The 19912-nt window shown below is 32.5% G+C and overlaps 5 protein-coding genes and 1 non-coding gene across 6 annotated transcripts in view; 2 read left to right on the forward strand and 4 right to left on the reverse strand.

Moving 5' to 3' along the window:
* Positions 1–245: 245 nt before the first annotated feature.
* NAEGRDRAFT_t630 lies at positions 246–318 on the reverse strand. The gene has a single exon. It is a non-coding gene; the product is annotated as a tRNA-Lys (tRNA).
* Positions 319–414: 96 nt separating this feature from the next.
* Positions 415–2796, reverse strand: NAEGRDRAFT_81434 (uncharacterized protein; the record flags this gene model as incomplete). The annotated part of the gene is made up of 4 exons (XM_002671687.1): positions 415–1100; positions 1141–1180; positions 1222–2674; positions 2721–2796. 4 exons carry the CDS (start codon positions 2794–2796, stop codon positions 438–440), a joined length of 2232 nt encoding a protein of 743 aa, XP_002671733.1. The 3' UTR covers positions 415–437.
* Positions 2797–3204: 408 nt separating this feature from the next.
* Positions 3205–13718, forward strand: NAEGRDRAFT_73195 (uncharacterized protein; the record flags this gene model as incomplete). The annotated part of the gene is made up of 10 exons (XM_002671625.1): positions 3205–3357; positions 3402–3575; positions 3618–8223; positions 8254–8945; positions 9104–9620; positions 9672–9812; positions 9868–11631; positions 11675–12061; positions 12105–13202; positions 13258–13718. The coding sequence occupies 10 exons, from the start codon at positions 3205–3207 to the stop codon at positions 13716–13718; spliced, it is 9993 nt and encodes a 3330-aa protein (XP_002671671.1).
* Positions 13719–13782: 64 nt separating this feature from the next.
* Positions 13783–15016, reverse strand: NAEGRDRAFT_73196 (uncharacterized protein; the record flags this gene model as incomplete). Its single annotated transcript, XM_002671688.1, has 2 exons — positions 13783–13967; positions 14017–15016. The coding sequence occupies 2 exons, from the start codon at positions 15014–15016 to the stop codon at positions 13783–13785; spliced, it is 1185 nt and encodes a 394-aa protein (XP_002671734.1).
* Positions 15017–15262: 246 nt separating this feature from the next.
* NAEGRDRAFT_81435 (TCCD-inducible-PARP-like domain-containing protein) lies at positions 15263–17689 on the reverse strand (the record flags this gene model as incomplete). The annotated part of the gene is made up of 1 exon (XM_002671689.1): positions 15263–17689. The coding sequence occupies one exon, from the start codon at positions 17687–17689 to the stop codon at positions 15281–15283; it is 2409 nt and encodes an 802-aa protein (XP_002671735.1). The 3' UTR covers positions 15263–15280.
* Positions 17690–18735: 1046 nt separating this feature from the next.
* Positions 18736–19912, forward strand: part of NAEGRDRAFT_73198 (uncharacterized protein) — a gene marked incomplete at both ends in the record, with an annotated part of 1867 nt that continues 690 nt past the window's right edge. Inside the window, one exon of the mRNA XM_002671626.1 lies at positions 18736–19903. Within this exon, the coding sequence (XP_002671672.1) occupies positions 18736–19903 (1168 nt within the window). The remainder of the gene's footprint in view (positions 19904–19912) is intronic.

Consider the following 19912-nt stretch of genomic DNA (forward strand, 5'->3'; position numbering starts at 1 on the left):
AATTGTGAGTTATTTAAATAGTAGATACTTTTTGTTACAAAATCTTAGAGAACATGACTGCTTAGCCCATACAATGATTGTTTTAACACATTCCACAGAGACAAGGTGAGAAGCAATTTGTGGATAAAGTTACAAATGCCTTTCTATTTGCATTCTTGGATAATCCAAAAGATCTTTCCAAAGATTTGACACAAGTTGTGGAAGCAAAGATAAATAATTAAATGTTGGTTTAATGCAAAAGGAATCGCCCACCGTGGGGGTCGAACCCACGACCACAAGGTTAAGAGCCTTGCGCTCTACCGACTGAGCTAGACGGGCTGTTATTGAGTCATTCCTTAATGACGTTAAATTGATTAACGACTTTTCCTTTGTGGCGATTTAATGCTTAGTTTACCAAAACAATACAAACTGAACTTTTTGACATTAGAATGTTAATTTTACATCAAAGATTTCATATCTACACTTTCTATCACAGATTGTAAACCCTCTAATTGGTTAGCAACACCTGTCAAGTAAGGTCTCATAGTATATTGTTCAGAATAAATCTTTTGCTTTGAAATATCTTGTAAATAATCACTCCAAGCATTATCTGTTAAGAAATCCAACTTTTGTAAAAGTGTAGAAACAGCCTTTTCCAAATTATTCAAGTGAGTATCAAAGAGGAGGAAGCATCTCTCGCGCTCCTTCTTGATTTTATATTCCTTAGAGTGAATGTTTAGCAGAGAAGCTTTGGTTGAATTACTCTTCTTGTCCTTCTCTGCCAACTCTTCATTAAAGGCACAGAATGCATAGACATAAGCTCCGTGAAGATAACGTTTTGCTTCCTTTACCTTCTTTAACATTTCATCAATCCAAAACAAGTGCTTATATGGTACATCAGTGTGCATGTAAATATCTGCTTTGAATTGTTGAATGTTATTCTTCATGTAGTGATTGAATTTTTCACGTTGTAACCACTGTTTGTGTTCATTCATTTTACCCTCATAGTAAATGTAGTGATGATAAAGATTCTTTTGGTGAATTTCATTTTTGGTTAAATTCATAGAATGCTCAACAACTCTTTCTTTACATGCTTCAAAATTGTGGGTGCTCCATTTTCCCTAACCAATGTTAAGATTTTCTATTTTTGAAATTACTTACAAAACATAACCAACAGAATTCATGTCTACACATCGAACAACTATTATTTTGTTAGGATATTTGAAAAATTATAAAACTTACGTCATGTGATTACAACCACCATTCTTTTCAATTGCCTTCTTGCAATTTGGACAGACTTTTGTGTTACCTTGAATAAATGCAATAGATGCACCTTCTGACATACCGCTCGATTTACCTTTGAAATCACTCACCTGTTGACAAGTGGAAGGGAAGTGAGGTTCCTTACCACATTGGAAGCAAAACCTTTCTCCACAATAGCATTTCACATAGTGAATAGGTTCATCAATAGTTTTCTTAATAGCGCATTTACAACGATTTGATGGACATCTGGTAACCATAAAGTGATCACTCACATAGGTTTCAATTCTGTTCTCAATAAAACGTCTCTTGATTCTTTCATCATTTTTGAAGAATGAAAAGATAAAATCTTGGGTCAATGCAGCGTTACAATCCATACAATTGATACGTGTTTGTCCTAAACCTGAAGTTTCCTTAATCTTGACTTCTAAATATGATTTCCAGCAAGCATTACAGAATGAATGACCACACATTGGACTCTCAGTCATTGGTACATCATCACAGAAACAAGCAGGACAAGTATTGTCATCATCGTTCGTTTGTTTTTCGCCTATTGGAATACCACATAATTTGAATACATAATTTTCACCCCTTTCCCAGTAATCGTGCGAAATATTTTCACTTCTCCATCTGTACTGTTTCAACATTGTAAGAACGATTTGATCTTTTTGAGCTCCTGACCATTGAATCAAATCCTTTGTATGTTGAACTTCTTCATCTTGCTCTCTGATAATATCCATTTCATCAATAAGAACCTTGTAGTCCTTCTTTTTCTTTTTGTATTGTTCCCACAAATATTCCAGAGTTTCTTCTTCCTTTTTCAAATCGAGGAAGAATTTTGGATCCATTGCTTTTCTTCTCAATTCTGATTGTAAAGTTTGATTGTGCAACTCTTCCTCTGAGTATTCATAGGCATCTGTCACATCAAGTACAATATGTTCATTATCGTCATAGTCAAAGAGATTTTCATCATCTTCTGTTGGATCTCTATAAACTTCCTCTTCTTCCTCCTCTTCCTCTTGATATTCTTCATCATCAATTTCAATATCACTTCCATAATCATCAATTTCGACATCTTCATCCTCGGCTATATCACTAGTTTCAACCATTGTTTCCTCCAGTTTAGTTTTCTCATCGACATCGACATTGGAATTGCCAACTACAGAAGATGAAGATTCTTCAATAATTTCCAACATTTCTTCATCATCATTATCCTTTTTACTATTATCATTGGAAATGTCAATAGTTGCTCCTTCTGATGTTTTTGGTGCCGATTCTTTTATTGCTTTTTCTTCCTCTTCTTCTTGCATCATGATCAAACGACTAATCGTAGCAGTTTCATCCTTTTCTTCTTGAAGATAAATCTTCAAAATTTCATCGGGAGTTCTCGATGGAAATAAAGAGTGAAGAGACAAGACTTGTCCTCTTACAATTTCTAACATGATTATCTAAAACAAATGTACAATGCCGATTAAACTTACCCTTCTCCTCTTTTGACCATGAATCAAACTTGCTCTTTGGAGGTTGTTTCTTATTGTTACTTTGTCGTGATAACATTTTTTACTGGTTTGGATGTTTTAATAATAGATCATCATCATAATTTTCCACAAGTGTTGTTCATCCTATTTCAAAGTGGAGCTTGAATTTTCTGAAGATTTAGACAAGGTAAAACTGTTATCATCAGCATTATAATACTCTAGTATTTAATCATGTTTGCTTTCAGCAATTTCCATTGTAAATATAATATTCCAATCAAATGAATTAAAGCCTTCCGCAACAATGATACTTGAACAAATAAACAAGGAATAAGCCAAATTTTTGCTTTTTATTTTTTACGTAATTCAAAAAAATTTTAAACCCTCTCCACCGCGTTTGCTGCCTTGTTGAAGTTTTACACCAACAACATCAAAACATCATCATCTTCATCATCAAGCAAGTTTGGAGAGTATAGAATTGATTTGGAAAATGATTGCCTTTGGACCTGATAACGAAAATTCTTTTCATACACTCTACGAACGAGTTTCAAGCCTAAGTTTAATTAAAGAAAACAAGGATAGTACAACAAAATTCTTTCAACTCCTTGCTAATTTCAAATCAAGTTTTCAATTCAAGTTTCCAGTATGTACAACAACAATAATTGTTAAATTAATTTAATTGAATAGGAAAAATCATCAGATGCCAGAAACAAAATTCAAACTAATAATGTAGATATTAAAGGAGTGCCTTCAACATTACCGGATTCACTTAAGGAATTGGTTCTCCAAGTGTCCGATGCTCTTAATCTTAACGAGTTGGTTGCTCTCAGCTTGATTTTTACAGCAACAAAAAGTAATCCAGTAAGTACTTGTACATATTACACAAATTTACTATTGAATTAGCCACAAGTTTATGGAGTACATGAATATCAATTATCTATCAAACTTTTTTACGAGGACTATTTAAAATTGTTATCATCAGTATTGATTTTATTCCAATCTAGATTTAATGAAGATTTACATCCTAATACCAGAGATGTTGTTGTTAAATTTACTAATGAATTGTTGAGTGATAATATTATTTCATCAATTTGTGAACAAATAACATCCACATCAAAACAAATTAACGAAGCTCAAAATTTAATTACTACATTGGAACAACAAGGTAATCAAGATTCCGTAAAAGTATATCAATCAAGTGAACAAATCAAGTACAAAGTCGAAATAAGAAGAGGCTTTGCTGAATGTTTGTTCTTTGCTTGTTCAAATATACAATGTGATGACGATACATTCTTCAAAGTATTTAACACATTCATTGGATTACAAAATTTGTTTAATCAATGTGTAGCTAACAGAATTGGAGAAAGACAAGAGGAGTTCTCATATAGCTTCCCATCTATTTTTGAATATCTTCCAATAGGTACAAAGAGTATCTTTAGCATATTGTACTTATTAACAACAACAATTCTTTCTTTATTGGATCCAACAATCGGAAAGATTAGAATTGATCCTAAGGGTGTTACACAAAGTCCAAACAACAGCTTATACAAACAACAATTCATAGAGAAATTCGACAAAATTTTGGACAATTTAATGCCTGATGATCATGATGATTTGAGCTATTTAATAGATAGAACTCAATTTGAAGCCATGACTGCTTTACAGTGGTGTGTTGGTTTAAGAGTTCAAAATAATATCAAACCAAATCTTGAATTATTAACAAGAAGTGATAATGCTTTCTCTAAGAGTTTATCGCGAGGAGTTTTTGCATTCATCACAACTGGACTTTTGAATAACAAGGTTTACAGAAGTGAAAGTGAAAATGTCAAAGAATTTATTGTCAACATACTAGGTGACTTGATATCCAGTTTTATTGTAAATTTGGAAGATAGTATTAATGATTCATTGGTTGATCAAATTGAAGAATTGAGAAGTTATTTAACAAGAAGAGATGACAATCAAGCATCTGAAGAAGATGAGCAAAATATTCCAAGAGAATTTAATGATATTTTACTGTTATTGGCTGAATTATATCGTGGATTCCCAAGTTATACTCACAAATACTTTGATAGAGATGCTAATCCAAAATTGAACGATTTTTTGAGAAAGACATGCTGTGAACAAATTACTTCCCTTTGCAAATTTCAAGTAGAACTTGACGTAACATTCATTTATTATTTGGGAGTACTTTGTTCATTCAGTGGAGATTCTGTGGGAGCAACGAATGTTTTTGCTCTTTTGAATGACTCTACTTATCCACTTTTTAGCTGGGAATATTTCTTTAAAGTATTACTTGAAGAATTCCGTTCACAATGTTCAAGTAATGATGATTTTGTTTTTGAGAAGAGAACTCTTGATGCAATTTCGATTGTTCTTAAGCTTGTAGAAGTTGTATGTAGAAACTCTGAACAGAGCAGAGTTGCAATTTTGGACAATACAAACTGGCGTGTGTTAGGTTTGCTTTTTGAAATGATGTATGCACCAAAAATTACACCATGTTTGATGGGTCAAGTTTTCTCCACCTTGTCATCATTCTTGAAACCATCCCAAGGTGAACCAAGCAACATTGCTTTTGCTATTATTTCACAAATGGGTAGAATTCTCCATTATGAAATTAGAGATCAAAAATACGAAGTCTCAAGCAAGGGAGGTATTAAGTATCAATTGAATTTTAGAGAAGCTCAAGAAGGAGAATACTATGAAACTTTAGGATTCTTAGAACTTATTGACGCTCTTATTTCTAGCACTGGAATGGCTATTGTTGGGTTCACACCCTTCCTCAAGTTTATCCAAGAAGATGTTTTTAATAATTTCTCAAAAAGATATTATAAGGACCAAAGTGATAAGTGGCTGATTGCAAAGTCTTGTCTACAAATATTTACAAAACTTCTTTCCAGATACACCCCATCTACTTCTGATTTTGAGGAAGTTAAATCATCCGAAGACGAAACACCAAAAGTCAATGACCCTCCAGCTGGATTCCAACTTATGAGAGATATGCTTAGTGATACTATTTTCAGAAAAGAATTATTTAAAATTGTTATAGGAGAAGATTTTAATCTTGAAGAAGAAAGATATAACAATAGAGAAGGAGAAGCTTTGGAAAGATCAGTTATTTATGCTTTGGAAATCATTGAAACTACCTTACTCAAAGAAGATGATTTCATTAAATGTTCTACAAGCAAGCTTCATTTGGTTCCATTAGTGATCAAACGTTTAGAGTACCAATTACCTAATTCATTAATAATTAGATTGATTGATCTTATTGATTATTCACATAACAATGAAATCAGATATAGAGTTGTTAATATCCTTTGTTTGATTAGCAAGAATGCTACTAAGTTGGTAAGCTTGTTCAAGGACAAGCGTAAGGAAAAGACCGTGGTTAAGCTTTTCGTCAAGTATCTCCATGCTGTAACAACTGAAACAAACAGAGAATGCTCTGATGTTGAAGAAATTCCTGTAACAGAAGAGCAAAGAGATAATGAAACTAGATTAAGAATGTTAGACCTTTTGAAGGCTAATCTTGATGCTCCTGGAGAAAACTTGAGCCATTTATTATGTGGATTTGATGTTTCTAATGACGAACCAAGAGAAATCGACATTTTCAATGAAAAGACTTGTCTCACAGTAATTCTTAACTTGTTGAAATCTAAACAATTACCAATTACTCATCCAAGATTTATTGAATCATGTTATGAACTTATTTACAAGTTGTGTGCTGATAGAAGAGTTAGTCAACAAACATTTGCTTGCCTTGAAAAGGCCAACTTTTTGATTGATAAGTTGAAGAATGCTAACTTCTCCACAAAGATTGAACCGTCACCTCTTGCCCATCATATTCTCAACCAAAGAGGTTTTGTTATTAGAATTGTTGCTCTCAAATTATACTCTAACACAAAGGCATTCAAGAAGGGTGATAGTAACAGAGGAGGTGTTCAAGAATTGGTACACATTCTTTTTGGTGGTGACTCACTTTCTGATTTCAGTCGTTCTTACGATTTACTTGAGCAAAGAAGAGCCCTCATGCTCGAAATTTTGGACACTATCGACTTGAACTTGGCTCAAAATGCTCCTGCACAAGATTCAAAGGAGTGGAAACTTTTCTTGAAGAATTGGGCATCAACTTCTAACTCATTCGATGGATGGAAACAAGTAGTAGAAATTACTTTGTCCCAATGTTTTGGTATGATTCCGGATGATGGAATGAGACTGAGAATATTGCACGATATTATTAGTTCATTGCTTTTCAAACTTTTCCAAATGAAGAGAATTAACAAAGGTAAACAACAACAAAAATTGGAACTTTTGGTTTCTCAAGTAATTTTGAGAGTCATGTCCAAGTTAAGAGAGGAATTCATTACTAGTGGTGAAGTCATCATGCTTCCAGTTGATCAATGCCTCACAATTTTCAGAAATTTACTTGAATGCATTTTACTTTCTGAACAAAGTGAACAATCCATAAGAGGTAATCTTTACTCTACACTTATCAACTATTTGCAATACACCAAGAGAAACGAGCTTAACTATGGAAGTGATCAAATAATGAATCTTCAAAAGAATACTGAACACATTATTGACAAGTATGACTTGAGAGTTTTCGCCCTTGTAGCTAAGGATGCATTGGATGCTAAGAACATTTGGAAGGCTGTTTCTTACTCCCTTTTGGAAACTTTCTTCACATACACCACTAACATTGCCCAAAGAGGTAAATGGATCACTTACTTTGAGTCAAGTGGATGTTTGAAACAAATTTTGGATAGTGTTATGACAGAAGCCAAACATTCCTTGCCTAAGGTGTTACAACCAACCCTTCACGATACTGATGCCTCTTCTTTAAACAGACTTTTCATTTATGAAAATGCTATGTCATTCCTTCTCAAGTTTACTGATGTTGATGTTAAGAGTGCTGAAATTATGATGAGCTTTGAAGTTATTACCAAGATTTGCTCGCATTTCACCTTTATCGATTTGAGACCTTCAATTGTTTCTCATCAATATGGCAGAAAGATGGATATGGAAGATGATATGGAAGCTGACTGGGAGCCTTCTATCACTGAAAAATATAATCAACTTGTTATTCCTGCAATTAAGCTCATTGTCGCCATTCAATCACATATGAGAATTAATAAGAAGGTTGCTGAACAAGTCTTGTCATTTGTTGAGCTACACAGAAAGTCAATTTCTGCAATTCTTAAGATGGAAAATATTCAAAAGAATTTGATTAATATTGATTCGGGTTCTTTGGAATTGGTTCGTTTGGTTACAGAGATGATGTATCTTTTGTCTCTTCATCAAGACGTTATGTCTTCTAAATTACATACTAATAAGTATGAAAAGTTAATGTTGAACGCGTTGGTTAAACTGAATACTATTCAACAATTGGGATCTACGAAGAAGACTATCAATATTCTTGATGCCAACATGGCTGATGAAAATGGTATCAGAACTGGAGAGCTGCAATTCGAGTATAGTTTGGAACAAAAGAGATGTTGTATTGACGAAATTTGTAAAACAATAATCAATTTCTGTAGAGTAGTATGTCAATACCCAGAATTCTTAACTAGTGGATCAAGTTTGGAACTGATAGGAAAAGTTCTATTTACCCATTTTATTTCTGGACCAAATTCAGCTTCAGGTAAACAAATGGCCTTGGATGAAGATATTATTCCAAAGCCATTCGAGCTTGACCAAAGACCATCTATTCATGTACTTGGTTTGTTGTTGCAAAATGGATACCATAGATTGAACAATGCTCTCGAGGAAAGATTTACTTGTGAATCCAACTTGCAACAATTGGATCAATTGAAGATTGAACAATTGAATAATATTGTTCGTTCAGCAAACACAATTTTAGGAGAAGAACATTTCTTAAGCTTCTTTGAAAAACAAGACAGTGTTCCAAATGAAGCCAAGTTGCTTTGCCGAACAATTCTTTCCAGAAAATTACTTAAACTTGATATCCACCTCAACACTCACATCAGTTTGTTAGAAAATACTTTGATTGTTTTATTCAGACACATCAGTTTCTATGTACAAAATAGAGAATCTCCATTATCTGCTGAGCAAAGAACACAACTCTTACAAGAAGCAACAACTGGAACACTCAACAAGTTGTTGGATGAAATTCTCCAAATGCAAATTCCAAAATCTTTACTTCAAAGATATTCCACAGTTGACAATATTTTCCATTTGACTATTGCTCAACGTCTTAAAAACCTAATTTTCCAAGTTAACATTGAATAAATTATTGAATTGAAATCTTTATTATGAAACTTGATGTTGGTTGGACAGATGAACTTGAACGTTGGTACTGTAATTGTATTACAGAAACACGAAAGGCCCATTTATTTTTTGGCTTTTCTCACACAGAAAAAACAATGAAAAAGGTATTTGGTAGTTACCATTGCCAACTTTTAGTTTTGTTGGCTTTTTGCATGTGTTTTGTGCAATCAACAAATATTTATCAATCATCTTCATCAAATTCCTCTATTTATTATAATAATTTGGCCACCTATAGTGTTCAAACAATTATTGGATATCCGAGGCCATTGCAAAATTACTTTCCGAGTGGTTTGCCAGCCACTTACTATTGGGGATTATCAATACAGGCAATTGTATTGCCACGAAATGGTGATGGAAGTTTACATGGTGATGAAATTATTTACATCTCCTCCATGGAAATAATTTACAAATATTCAAAACAAGATGGACTATTGAGAAAGTTATCATTTAGTGGTGAGAAATGGTATGATATTTCATCATTCTTTGTTTTGAAAACTCAGGAAGGAGGAACTTTAATATATGTTACTTCCAATAGACTCGAGTCGACTGTTTATTCGGCAAGTGAAGAAAGTGGAACTGTTCAGAGGATTGCAGGTTCTTTGAGTTCATCGGGATATAATGGTACGTAATGGAGTAAATTGATTTTGTAATATGAGAATGTACATTGTAAAGGTGATGGAAAACCAGCTATCGATTCCTTACTGAGCCAACCTCAATCTGTATTTGTTAAGGATGGTGAGGTTTATATTTGTGATACAAATAATCATCTGATTCGACGTATTGATAGGAATGGAATTTTATGGAATGTTTTTCGTAAGTGTGTGTTAATTTTCAATTTATTTAAAACATTTAATATTTCTAAAAACAGAAAAAGGGTTTGTAAGGGAACCACAACAACTAATTTTTGCAGGGAATGATATGGTAGTAAACACAGGCAATTTGATTCTTAGAATATTTCCCAATCAAACATATGAAACTCATTATGCTTTCTATTCATTTTCTAAAGCTGCTGTTTTTGAAAATGATATCTACTATATCAATTATGGTAGTATCCAGAAGGCAATTGGTTCATATTCCTCTGAGACTGTGTTAGTGTTTGAAAAATCTGCCAAAATTCCTAGAATTCTAACAATCAACAATGAGGGAAATTATTTAGTTTCAGTTGGAAACGTTTTAAAAGAATTTCAGAGATATAATGATAGTATTGGAAGAGTTGTGATTGGAACATCGGATTCTAATCTTCAATACTATACATTACCAGCAAATATCTCAGATATTCAAAACGTTGAATCGATGACACTTTGTGAAGAGGACAATTCCATTATTTTCACTCAACATTCGTCTTCTGTTATAAGACATTATGTTCCAAACAAACCATTCATGGATGTTGTTGGAATGAATGTGGATAAGATATCTTTTATTTCAAAGTATGGGAATGATATGTATGCAATTGTGAATAATAATATTTACTTGAGGAATAACCAAGGAAATTTCACTCAATTATCAGGATTGCTATCACCAGTCAATGTACCTGATAATATTAAGGCAACATTATCAACCTTAAACAATCCTAGAGGAATATTTCTTAAAAACCAAAAACTGTACATTTCTGATTCGAATAATCATAGAATACGAGTAATTGATATACAAACTGGACTTATTTCTACATTGGCAGGAAATGGAATTGCAAATTTTAGTGGTGATGGGCTAGCCGCAACAGAAGCATCCCTAAACTCTCCATCTGGTGTATTTGTTTCAGAGTTTGGAAAAATTTATATATCTGACTCTGGTAATCATAGAATTAGAGCTATTCTTCCAAATGGCATTATTTCAACTGTTGGAGGTAATGGTATTCCTGGATTTTCGGGTGATAATGGTTTGGCTACTAATGCAAGTCTTAACAACCCCTATGGCATAGTTGAAACATATAGTGGTGACTTGATTATTTCTGATTCTGATAACAATAGAATTAGACTAATCGATAGATATGGAATTATCACAACTCTAGCTGGAACAGGAGAGAAAGGATTCCAGGATGGATTCTTTCTCGACGCGTTATTTAACAATCCATCTCAATTATTTTACTTCCATTCCCGCTTGTACATTTCAGATACATATGGCCAAAGGATTCGTGAAGCAAATCTTGAATCAAAAACCGTAAAAACAATTATTGGAACAGGAGAGAAGGGATACAATGGAGATAATTTCCCAACCACCACTCAGCTCAATAACCCTCTATCAATGTTTATTACATATAATAATATTATTTACATTGCAGATACTGACAACAAGAAAATAAGAATGTTGAATACGGGTATTGTATCAACACTAGAGCTTACTTTTGAATCTCCAAAGGGAATAACTGGAGATGATAAATTTCTCTATATCACCGATGGGAATTTAGTTAAGAAAATTGATATTGCCAATGGTTATAGAGTTGAAATTATTGGAGGTGGAATTGGTGATGGTTGGTACTTGAAGTATGCAATTCTTAATGCTGAAAACCTTGCTTTTGATGATGAGAAGAATGTTTATTTTACAGATTCTTCTCATAATGTTGTAAGAAAGTTCAATACAATGAATGGAATAGTGAGTACAGTAGCAGGAAGGACTAGTACATTGGGATATGAAGGTAAGTTTCAATTACTACTAATATCTCATTAAAAAAACAACAGGTGATGGTGGATTGGCTGTTGGGGCTCTCTTAAATTTTCCAAAAGGTATTGCAGTTTCCAAGTCGAGTTTAGGATTCTTTCTCTATATTTGTGACTTTGAAAATCAACGCATTCGAAGAGTTAATTTGGAAACTGGAATAATAACAACAGTAGTAGGTACAGGTCAAAAAGGATATAGTGGTGATGGAGGGTTAGCAATTTATGCCAAGATTACTAATCCAACACATATAGCTGTCAACAAGGAAGGAGAAGTTTTCTTCTCAGATTACAATTATGTAAGGAAAATAACAAGAAATGGATATGTTTATAGAATATCTGGTGCTCAAGGAGGAACTGATTTTAATGGAGATTCATATCCTGCTTTGGAAACAGGTTTCAGTATTACAAGTAAGTATTTTATCTCCGTTTTGAAATTCATATTTCAATTCAGAAACTTTAATGGTAGATAATACTGGAAGTATTGTTGTTTTCGATTATAACAATCAAATTATTAGAAAGTTAATTCCTCACTGTGAAACTGGCTATAGTTTGGAACCTGAAACTAATTCTACATGCATTCCAAATTGTTTTGGAATTTATGGAAAAACAATTAATGCTTGTTCTTCACATGGATTTTGTAAAAGTTTAGATCAATGTGAATGTTATTCTGGTTATTCTGGATCAAATTGCTCAGAATCAATATGCTTTGGTAAGACGGGATCTGGAGCATGTAATGGCAAAGGAATTTGTGTTTCACCAAATGTTTGTCAGTGCTTGGATGATTATTCAGGTATTGATTGTTCGATACCTAAAACAGTTTTAATTTTAGTTGGAAGTTTGATTGCTTGTGGCTTGGTTATTGTAATAGTTTTTGTAATTTCTGTTTCAATGGTCTTTGTCTATATTCAAAATCAAAGAAAGAAGAGAGCAATCCTCATGACTGACAAATTATTAGACAAGAGATTGCTTATGGATGATTTTGCATCCTATAATTCTTCAATGGGGATCAGTAATAGTGAACTCAATGAAGCAGATTTTGTTATTCCACTGGAACAGTTGGATATGGATCATCCAATCAAGAGGATTGGTGAAGGTTCTTTTGGAAGAGTATTTTCTACAAAATGGGGAAACCAATTAGTTGCCGTTAAGGTTGTGGACATGAATGATTTTGACATGTCGGAGGAAACTTTCAAACAAGAATTTCAAATCTTGTCACGTTTAAGACATCCAAAAATTGTCTCCTTCTATGGCATTTCATTTTCTCCAACGAAGAGATATATTGTTATGGAGCTTTGTGAACACAGCTTGGAACATGTCATTAGTCAATTGCAGAATCAAGTTATTCAAATGGATTTACAGGAAAAGATTGATATTCTAATAGATATTATTGAGGGAGTGAATTATTTACATACCTTGACTCCAAAATGCCTTCATAGAGATTTGAAACCCCTCAATATTCTTGTGAGCTTTCAGAAAGAATACAAATTATGCGATTTTGGTGTTGGAAAGATTTTAAACTCAAAAACTGTCAATTCTTTGACCAACAATGGTAAGTTTCAATGAAATTGTTCTCAATATTTAATTATATTCACAAAACACAATAGTGGGGACGTGTTACTATATGGCTCCAGAAACTACAGGATGTGAAAGTTTACAAGAATCTGAATCAGTTTGTGCTACTTCAATAGATATTTACAGTCTGGCCATTATTTTCTACCAATTATTATTTGAAGTGAAAGAGCCCTATATTTCATGTCATGATAGAGTTTTGAAAAAGTTGAAAATGAATGAACCACTACAATTGACTAACATGTACCATTTGCATAGATTAGTGATTGAGAAAAACCTCAGACCTATCATTCCATTTTCTTCTGCAAAGGAATGTCAACAATGGTGTCAGGAATATCTATCACCAACAGATGCCAAATATCATAGCATTTTCTATGAGATTTGTCAATTAACTAAACTATGTTGGGATAAACAACCAAAAACGAGACCAAGTGCAAAAACTATTTTAGAACGACTCCATGGTTGGAAGAAAGAAATTGAAACAAAGTATTACTAAGTATTTAGTTAATTAGTAATTTAATAAACTTCAGTTGAATTATTCAGTTGTTTCTTTCGAATAATTATTCTGAACTTGAGGATGAGGCAGTAGATACTTGTATAACTTTGCACTTTTCAAAAACTCTTTTGAATGCCAAATAGTTGGATTGATCTTTTCCATCTTCCAAAATAGCAAACACAATACTCTTAAAACTATTTGGAAATTCCTGAGTTATTACTTCATAAAACAATTTAGCCATATGATTTTCTGAAATAAATTGAATTCAATAAAACAAATAATTAAATAATTAACTTACCTGGATTCTTGTATGCTCCACATCCAAAAGCACTCAACACAATACTCAAATGTCCATTATTAAGAGCTGCATAAAGAATTCCTCTAATTTTCTGTCTTGTTCCTTCCTCAAACTTGCTCGTCATCATGAGTTGATTTGTCTTTTTATCTAAAAAGGTATTTGGTCTAATGAAAGCACTTGCTGCAATGATTGAAATTTCCAATGGTTGATCCAAATATTCGAAAGCACTTCCTTCTCCGTGTCTTAATAATTGAACATTGGGTGAGTAAATGATATCATAATCAGAAAGTGGATAGAACTGATCTGGGCCAATAACTGAAACTATTTGTTGATCAGGGGAAGGTTTCTTACAATTTGGATTAAACTTTTTGAAAATATCATTTGGATCTAATAGAGAATAAATGTAATTTGTTGATCTGAAGAGAGCTTCTTCTTGACTTTTCTGTCCAGTTTCAAAACCTCCACCAGCTCTCTTCTTACTTGCCATATTTAGCACAACTGGATTCATTCCATTTTTGTGTAATTTGAAAATAGTTTCAACACAATCTTCCTTAATTACTTCAATGGTAGTAGCAAATTGTTGATTAGTAGAGGTGGAATTGAAGACAATCTTCTCAATTTCATTAAATTGATATAACTTATTCTTTGCCAATTGTTGCTCATAAATTTCTTTATCCAAGTTTCTAATAGAAACTTTCTCCTTCTTTGAATTATAATAAAACCCTCTCTGTAATGACAACATTGTATCCTTCATGACATAAATCCTCATTCCCTTCAATGCATCTGGATTATTCTCATTCAAATATCGTTGATGCCACTTTCTAAAAACAACCGAATTAAAAACTGGTGATTGTAACAATAATTTATCCGCATTTTCTTGAATTTGATTATAGCTCTGATCAAGAGGATCCGATAAATCAATAGATTGTTGCTGATTTCCCTTTGGATTATTTGCTGATTTATCATCCGATGATTTTCCTGGTTTCTTGTTTTTTACCATTTTTTTTTTATTTTTTTTTAAAGTTTTAATTTTTTCAAATTGGAAATTGAAATTTAGCCAAGTTTTAATTTTCAAATTCAAATTTAACTTCAAGGCAACTTCCTGGAGTAAAATCCAAATTTCACAGGAAAGAATAAACCCTATTATATTCATATTGCCATTTCGAATAATATTAACTCCTAACATTTTACAATAAATTAATATGACCAATAATACGATAGAATCAAGTAGATCAATAATCTATTTAAACGAAAGTGAAATAATTTATTCTCTCCTATATTTAATCAAATATTCAGGATAGCATTGATATCTATCATAGACAATAAATTCTCTATATGAAGAATTAGAACTATTCGATTGACCAATCACTGAATCATACACTCTTCTGTTGGATCCATTAATCTCTGGTGGTCTTCTCTGATTTGTCATTCCCATAGGTGTATAATAGATCTGTCTTCCCAACACAACCCTACACAAAAACATGTAATACTCGCCATTAGTATCTGGAGTAGAATATTGATCTGATTTGGAACAATATTCAGCAAAGTATACTCCAGCTCCAAAGAGACCAGCTAAACTGGCAACTCTTTCATCAAATCCGTGCTCTGAAATGGTATTCACATATTCATGTTTGGTACCATGCCACAAATACTTTTCATTCATTGATGTGTTCAATCCAGTTGACTTGAGCCATTCAAAAGCAGGAGATTTCAATGTTGTGAAATTTTCAGTTTGGACTTGAATGGGATTGAGTGGATCTTGATAAGAAGAAATGTGATTTTCTCGTATCTTGTAGGCACTGTAAAGGGAAGGATTTTCAATTCTGTAAACACTTGATATGACTAGTTTCGAATATTTCATTTTGTAGAGTTGATCTCTTCCTGATCCAAGTGTTTTCGAGTTAGAAGAAACATTCATTATTTCTTGTATAATATCTTTCAATTGACTTGTTACATCAACAGTGTTGTATCTGTCTGCAAATCTATTAAAACTATTTCGTTTCCAATAACGAGGCAACCCAATATTCAATTGTTTCGACTTGTTTTCAATCATTTCCTTCTCCATCTTTTCAAGTTTCTTTTCCTTTCTCTTCAACCTTTCCACTTGTTTTGATAATTCCTCTCTTTCCTTTGAACTTTCTCTTGATAATTGTTTCTTCTTCTGTTCTAGTTCTTTAATTTTCTGCTCGAGCTCAGCATGTTCATTTGTCATGTTAAGTTTCAAATTATTCAATTGTTGCTCATATTCTTTCAATTGTTTTGACTGGTTTTCAATGAATTTAACTTGATCTTGAAGTTTCCTTTCGTTCAATGGTTCAAATAAATCATTTTCTTCAATTTCATCAAAACTTGGATCTGAAAGCAGGTCTATTTTAAATCCTAATCCTTCAAGTTGAATGAATTTAGTTTTGAGCTCTCTCAATTGTTCGTAAATATTCCTCCATTCTTCTTGATATTTAGGAACCTGACTCTCCTTCTTTCTTAGTTTGTTTTCAAACTTTAAGATTTCCATTTCTGGCATATTTCCCTTCTTGGCGATTTCTAATGCACTTTTGATTCCTTCAATATCTAAGGTATTCATTTTACTTCTCAATGTTGTCTTTCTAATAAGTAAATTGGTCAATTGAGAGCTCAACTGAGGATAATTATTCATAACTTCAACTTGGCTTTGCAACTCTTCAAACTTTTCAATGATAAATGGTATTCTATCTTGAATGAACATTTCACATGTAGAATATTGAATATAATAATCATGAAATAAATGAAAAATTGTAATCTGAATTTCTTTTGGAATTAAATTTTTAAAATTTGCAGAAATGTCATCCAAGTACTTTCTTTCCTGTTCTAAATTTTCCATAGCATTACCCAAGCTGGATGATAATTCAGTATTACTAATTCCAACAGAGGAAATTAAAGAAAAAGTAATGTTTTGTAATTGTTTTGTAACGAGCTCCAATCCTATTTTTGAATTTCGTTCAAAATTCGTTCCTGATACTATTTTACCCAAAGCATTTCCAATATAGTTTGGAATTTCTTCCGTATTTTTTACATAAACAGCTTCATTATTTTGTGAATAAATTTCGTTTAAATAGTTTCCAATAAATTCTTTCAATTTTTCTAATTTTTCTTCCAATAATTGCATGTAACTATTGAGATTTATCAAGTAACTATCCAAATTAATTGCTTCTACCACCGATCCAATATAATATAGTAAACTATTAACATGCTCAATGTGTTCTCTAATTCCAATATCCAAAACTAAATTTGGTAAATTTTCATTAATAAAATTGTGACATGTTGATATTTGTCCCTTCATAATAAAATATCCCTCTTGAATAGATTGATGAATGAATAGCTCTTTAGATTGAAAAATTACTTTTTCAATCGTTTCTGATAATAGAGTTCTTTGTTTGGAAACTCTTTCATTTAAGGAACATAATTCCATAAATGATTGATTAGTAATTTCATGTTGTTGTTTTCTTTCTTTTCTTATTTTTTCATTTTCTAAACTTAAACTCTCGATCTTTCTTTCTTCTTTAATTATTCTTCTTTCTTCAGGAAGAATAACACCATAATGAATAGCTTTCGAATAGTTTCTATTATTGGAAGTAGAAACTCTATTGCTCTTTTGAGTATTTTGAATTTCAATCTGATTATTCTTCATATCTTCCATAATTTTACCAATAGGCTCTCCATTTACTTTCAAACGATAATCAATTTCTAAATCTTCCACTTTTAGTAATAACTTTACAATTTCCAGCTGATTTTTCTGGCAAGCAGAATGGAGGGGTGTCTAATTGACTTGATTTAATAAGAATTTACAATGAAAACTTACAAAAACAAGGTTCGGATCAGTTCCTGGCTACCATAATCCTCCAATTAATCCACAATTTTTTTTATCAAAACTTACCATCTATTAAACTATTTAATAATTTACAACATCAATATTAAACACTTACAAACTATTACAAAATACTCAACAACCACAACACACCAACAAATCAACTTACGCCAATATTAACATTAATCCCATCACACTCCAATAACAATTTTACAATTTCAACATGTCCATTCCGACACGCAACAGATAACAAAGTTCTGTTATTTAAAATATCGTCCGAATATTTGTTAACTTGTTGAGGATTGAAGAAAGTTTTAAAATCAGAAACGTTGCCAATTTCTGCTGCTTTGAACGCTTTTTTGAAATCGTATCTGGACATTTTTTTCTTGTGGGAATTGTGATGGGAATTGTGAAAATGATGATTGACATTTCGAATAACTGACAAGAAATCAAGTCAAAGGAACGAAATGTTTTGATTGTAGTTTATTAATCTAAAACCTATTCGGAACGAGTGTGGAGGATTGAGAAATGATAAGGAATATTGGCATTAGATAAATGATATTTTACAAAACCTTAAGTTTGTTCCCTATTATCCTAAACTGTATTACAGCATTGATTATGTTGGAATTGGTGGCGATATCTGGACATCAATTCTGGTTTGTCACTTGTTTCCATCACCATAATAAGCACATTATGGTTTGCTAAATGTCTCTTGATGTGGTTTCGTATTTGCAAAAAACGAAATTTACAATGGACACAAGATAGGTTATTGGAAATATGAGTTTTTAGCCGACAATTAAGAGGTGTTGATGCCCATTAAACACTTCTTTACATTAAAGAGATTAGAAAGCATCTTAAAGATCCTTATTAAAAAAAATATGAAGACCAAAGTTGCACCTAATATCAAATACGAAACTGAAAGTGTTTCTAGTTCTTCGGCTGATGGTATCGATGAATTGAAAACTACCTTTTTCTCTTCCATTAAATTTCTGCTCATAATTTTAATTTCCTTATTAATTTTGATTAGTGTCGTTTTGCTGTCAGTTATTTGGATCAGCAGTTTTAGTTCAGCAGTTGGTGAGATGAGCAGCAAAGTGAGAAGACAAGAATTTGAAAAGATTGTTTCATTCACTCAAAGGATTTTAAATGATGTCATGTTAGTGACAGAATCTGTCAAATCTCAATTATATTCTGATTTTGATTTTGACACCATGATTGAAAAGCACATGTTTAAAGCCATGAGAGTAGCTCAGAAATATCTACCAAGTGTTACCCAGGGAGTCAATATAGGTGATCCATTTGGAGCCTTTTATGGACTAGCTCACTTTGGGGATGAAATTACTTTTTATAATATCACTCCAGGAAAAGATCAGTACTATTACAATTGTCGAAACTTTTACACTAGTGACTATTGTAATAGATCTTCTGAACCTGATATTGTCTATCCTCCATTCACTTCCAATTTTGTGGCAGAATCTGCTTCAGTCAACCCTGGCAATCCGGTGTTTACAGTTTCGTATGTGGATCCAACCTTACCGAATTTTGTCTTCCTTACAGCAGTCTCATCTTTCAAACAGGGAAATATCAAGTCAGGTGCCAGTTTTTCATACTTTTTTGGTTATGACATGACCGTGGCTTCAATTTCTGAATTTTTAGTTGAAATTACAAAAGAAGTGAGTGGCTCATCTTCGTTTATTATAGAAAAGAAGACAGATTTCATTATTGCAAGTGACCATCCAGAGGTTGCGGTTGCCACAGTCGATTCTCAAGGAAACGTTCAAAGAAAAACAGCAAACGATTTTGGAGGTGATGTTACCAAAATTGGTAATATTGTTTATGGAGCTTTTAAATCATTTGATGAATTAACTTGCAATACTGAAAGTGTACTATCAGATGTTAGTAATGTCATTTCGGTTTATAGACTTTGTACTGAGGAGGGATTGGAATGGGTTCTTGTGTTTAGTGTTCCTCACTGGAATTATATTGGATCGATGGTTATTGCGATAATTTGTGCCATTTTGGGATCAATTCTGATCGTTTCTATTGGTATGGTAA

Source organism: Naegleria gruberi, assembly GCF_000004985.1.
Source record: "Naegleria gruberi genomic scaffold NAEGRscaffold_59, whole genome shotgun sequence".
Taxonomy (NCBI): domain Eukaryota; phylum Heterolobosea; class Eutetramitea; order Acrasida; family Naegleriidae; genus Naegleria; species Naegleria gruberi.